Source organism: Alosa sapidissima, chromosome 5, assembly GCF_018492685.1.
Source record: "Alosa sapidissima isolate fAloSap1 chromosome 5, fAloSap1.pri, whole genome shotgun sequence".
NCBI lineage: Eukaryota > Metazoa > Chordata > Actinopteri > Clupeiformes > Clupeidae > Alosa > Alosa sapidissima.
In genome coordinates, this window is record NC_055961.1 from 29,734,371 (window position 1) to 29,739,370 (window position 5,000).

The 5,000-nt window shown below is 48.6% G+C and overlaps 1 protein-coding gene across 1 annotated transcript in view; it reads right to left on the reverse strand.

Annotated features, from left to right (window-relative positions):
* The window catches only part of LOC121709518 (roundabout homolog 1-like), a 183,581-nt gene that overhangs the window by 99,745 nt on the left and 78,836 nt on the right, over positions 1–5,000 (reverse strand). Inside the window, 1 exon segment of the mRNA XM_042092955.1 lies at positions 4,709–5,000. This exon segment is cut by the window's right edge and continues 35 nt beyond it. Within this exon segment, the coding sequence (XP_041948889.1) occupies positions 4,709–5,000 (292 nt within the window).

Here is a 5,000-nt window from a genome sequence, read left to right on the forward strand (position 1 = left end):
AAGGAGAGAGCGAGTGAGACGAGTGAGGTAAGCGAGAGAAAAGTGGATCGAGGGTGTGGAAAAAGGAGAAGAAGAAAGCGCGAGTGGCATAGAGACAGAGAAAAGGAGAGCAAGACTGACCCCAACGCTCCCCCATCGCCCTCGCCGTGTCGCGTTTCGGCTGCGGCGGGGTGCGGCCATTGAGGCTGATCAGAGCCAATCTAGACAATGGCAGTGATTTCACCAGGCACGCAACAGAGCATTTCGTAAAGGACACAGAGGCAGCTCTCCGCTCTGCGCCGCTAAAGACGTGTCTATTTTTGATTGGAGATAATTCTGGGACACCTCAAGCGCAAAAAAACAATGCACGTGTTCTCCTGCTGACAGTCACTGCATGTGAAATATGGTTATGAATTCATTATGAGAATTAATGTGTTTTTAACAACCAAAACTAAGCCACAAATCTTTGATCCATGTCATTAATAACTTTACTTAACCAACATTCTCTGCAGCACAACAAAGTAGGACAGAACAACAATAAACACAATTAAAACTGATACAAAAATTAACTATTTAACTACAAAATGACCACATTAGCAAGTCAACAAAATTGCGCATATAAAACGCTCCATTTATGAATGCGGAGCGGAGCGTGCGGAGGGCAGATAAAAAAAAACGCCTCGCAGACGCAACGTCACAGACCCGCAACCGGCGGCGTCCAGGGGTAAAGACGGGTAACGAAGAAGAACGAGAGAAAAGAAAAACGGAGAGCAACAAAGGGACAGGGGGGAAAGGAAGGGGGGGGAATGCAACAGCAGTATAGCCAAGTTCTCCTGAGATCTTTCTCCTCTTTCCCTCCTGACGTGGAGAAAGGACCACACAGAGAGATGGAGAGAGAGAGAGAAAGAGAGAAAGAGAGAGAGAGAGAGAGAGAGAGAGCAGAGCAGGGCCAGAGCGCCCCTGTAATAAACTTAATGAAAGGCAAATATTCTCAAGAGTAAACACTGATTTTCAGTGGAGTCTCCATAGGGGTTCAGCTGGGTGAGTTCCACTGGAAAAATATCAGTAAGGATCCTCTAGTAAAACTGAGCCAGCCCCTACTATATATATAGAATATTGCCTGAGAAATTTGCATAGAGAACTAAAATGGCAGGGTTCTTTGGTAGGGTTCTTTGGCAGGGTTCTTTGACAGGCTTCTTTGACAGGGTTCTTTGACAGGGTTCTTTGCTGGTTTTACAGTAAGAAAGAAAATGTGTCTTTCTGTTTGAGCTTTCCCAGTTCCGTTCAGAATCATATGGTTTGAGTTAGCACCCCAAACAGGCTTCTCTGGCGCCTCCAAACCCGCTGTCTCTGAAAAGACTTAGAGGGTCGCTGGGATCGTCCAGGCACGCGTCCCAGCATTTGAAACAAACCAGAAAACACTTAATATCTGTGAGAAATGTTTCATGTTGTGAACTGCAGAAAAATATTGTGCAATGCTATGACTCTTTTCAATACCGGCATTCTAAATGGAAGCTGTTGCTGAAGACACACCCCAGGCATCTGTGACCTCAGCAAAGGCAGCTTATTTGCCATGGTCATAACGTTTTGAAGGCACTGTCTTGTGACACATAAAAAAAACAATGCTTCCTAGAACACCAGCGACACACACACATGACACAGAGGCTTTAGCACCAGCTGTGGCACTGTTGTGAGATAAGTGTGTGCTATTCTGTTTTAGGAATGCCTGGCAACTCCACCTGATCCACTTCTATGAACATTCTGTTTGGTCAGGCAGAAGGGTCTTATATTTATTCATGAGTCTCAAAACAGGGAACAATAAATATGAAAAGTGAGAGCTGGAAAGCCTGCATATATTAGAGACAGCTAGAGAGAGAGAGAGAGAGAGAGAGAGAGAGAGAGAGAGAGAGAGAAAGAGAAGAAGGAAATAAGAGAGTGGGGTTGAGGGGGGTTGGTGTCCAAGCGAACGGTTTGTGAGTTGACAAGTGGTTATGTGATTCCATAACAGGTCGCCTGACCAGCCAGGCAGAGATCAAACAAGCGCATCAATGCGTAATTAGATTTGCTGATGTTTCTATTAAGCACTGGCTGCGGTAAATTAGCCTCTGATGGAAAACACATTCCTCGCAGCCAACGGGAAGGATCGGCACTGTGATTCTGCATGTAATAAGTGTGTGTGTGTGTGTGTGTGTGTGTGTGTGTGTGCGTGGTGTGTGTGTGTGTGTGTGTGTGTGTGTGTGTGGTGTGTGGTGTGTGTGTGTGTGTGTGTGTGTGTGTGTGTGTGTGTGTGTGTGTGTGTGCAGAAACCCCCACTTCTCTGAAATGAAACACACTGGCGACACAAAGCCCAAAGCCCTTATCTAACTCCCACAGACAGAGAGGGAACCTGGGATATCTATTTTTCCAAACAAGCCCGAGACACTTGATGCAGTCCACATAACACACACTGTTTTCTCAGCTGTGCCGCTCTGGAGACCCTCCGAGTCCTTCTCTGAATAACCAATAAAGACAAAGAATGTTTACTGATGGCGTATGGTCTGTCATCCCTAAAAACACACAAATGGAGTTGGGAAGACACTGATTAGTGATAAGGGAGTATCGGACCTACAGTAAACAGGTCGGATCCACCATAGAGCCCATTAAGAAGCCATTCACCATCCTCCAGTAGTTTGGATAATTTGGACTATGCTCTGGATGATGTACAGTACAGTGTGGGCCTCCCGCTCTCTATGGCACTATCTCTCTGTCTCCCTTCCTCCATCCCATGCATTCTTGTGTGTGTGTGTGTGTGTGTGTGTGTGTGTGTGTGTGTGTGTGTGTGTGTGTGTGTAAGAGAGAGAGAGATAGAGAGAGAGAGAGAGAGAGAGAGAGAGAAAGAGAGATGTAGATGTGTATGTAGAAATGTGTTGGCAATACAAACTGAGTATTTTGTCGAGCCAATAAAGCTCTTTGAATTGAGGGGGTGGGGGGGACTTGTGTGACACTGAGCCCCTTGCCCTTATCGCTGTGTTTGATAGGATCAGCCGGAGAGCAGACGGTCAGGTAGCCACAGTCATTAGGGTCACCGCACAGTTTGTAGCCAAAGATTATGGCAGTAATGCACTGGTCTCACAGCTAGAGTAACAGAGGGATTTACTTGGCCCTGTTATAAACAGAGCCCAATCCACAAAGACTGGGAGGGGGAGGAGATGATGCCTCTTCATAATAAGAGTCCATTCAGAATTGTCATTCTAATTTTGCAAATGGAGTGATAATGAGACAGTGAGTGAAAGTGGGGACTTGGGAGAGAGAGAGAGAGAGAGAGAGAGAGAGAGAGAGAGAGGGAGGGAGCAATCGAGGTGGGCGATAAAGAGAGGGAGAGAGAGAAACAAACTCCGAGAGGGGGATTAGGGTATAGTCCGGCGGCAGCTGATGATGTTTTCGGAGGTTAGATGAGGGGATAAAACAGGATATAAATCCATTACTGCGCCCCCCCCCCCCAAAAAAAACAAATCTGGCCGTGAGCTCTCATTTTCCCCCCAGTAAGCAAAAGGCTCGTGCTGTTTACACTGCGGCATTGACACCACATAGAGCCAGCTTAACACTTCACCTCAGATAACCTGCTGCCCAGAGCAAAGCAAAGCGCTGAGGAAGAAAAATAGCCCTTATGAATTCTAGTGGCAAGCACACTGTCCCACTCAACAGACTCCTAAAGAAGTCTATTAAGAGCTATGAGGATGTGCTGCAACCACAAAGAGAGAGAGAGGAGAGAGAGAGAGAGAGAGAGAGAGAGAGAGAGAGAGAGAGAGAGAGAGAGAGAGAGAGCTCTTTAGGGAGCATCCCAGTGCAATCAGAAGACAGTGCTGATGAATGTGTATGATTAAGGAGGATGTGAAATTGCTGCCCTTGATTCATAACTGCCTCAAAAATAGGTCTTGCTCTATTTGGGTCCTTTTTTTTACCAAAACTGTCTTTATAATAAGAAATCAACATGGATGCCTGTTCAGTGTCTCCTTCTATCATCGATTAGGCAGACTCAGTAGAAAGAATGGAGCAAAATTCGAAGAACTCAGTCAGACAATTACAGGGCCAAACTGTGGGAAATTTCAATTTCACCTTTTGTGACAACAAAATTGCTCGATTAAAGGGGGCGCTTTCTAGGAATATTGAGAAATGGGGCACTGTTGCTACCCACTGTTGCTACCCAGTGGCCTCGGATGCCCTCGGATGCCCGCGGAAGCCGTTCCTGGACGCGAGTCAGGGTTTGACTTCGCTCGTGCCCCAGTGGACACGTTTCGCCAGCAGGCAGCTCATTTTGGCCCTGTGGTCGGACGCCGTGTTATTATGGTCCTGTTTGGACCAGGCAAGTTGGGATCATGTCATTACGGTTCTGTTCTGCCTCACAGTCACGGCTATCATTACGGGCCCGGCGCTGAGGCTGGCTAGCCGGCCGGCTGGCGGGGCACCAGGCGGAACCGCTCGCTTTCGCAGTCTCCCTTCTCAAGTCCAGCCGATGGTGACAGGAACACAGCCGTGCTCGTCTCCAGTGAAGTACTCAAATACCGGGTATCACGTTCCTACTCTGTTTGATGCAAAAAAACCAAATCCCCGCAGAGTACCTCCCACAATTTCCAAACTCCGGATTAGCCGGGAGATCTTTAAAGGGCCCAAAGACACCCTATGGGTCAGCCTGCGTACAGACAAGAGGGGGAACGCTGAAGGAGAGCCAGAGAAAGAGCTGACCACTTACTGGCTACTTCCAGCGACGCGTTGTGACTCACGGCCTCGCCGAGGTAGTTCCGCGCCACGCACACGTAGCTGCCGTCGTCGGGCTTGCTGCGGCGGCCGTGGACGATGCGCAGGAAGAAGAGCGAGCCGCTGGGCAGCAGCATGCGGTGGGAGCGCGGGTTGTCGCGGTCCGTCTCCACGCGCTCACCATCCTTGTACCACTCGACCGTGGGCGCCGGGCGGCCCTCCGCCTTGCAGTTGAGCGTGGCCGGCTCGCCCTTGGACACGATCAGGTCGGACGGGTGCTCCACGAT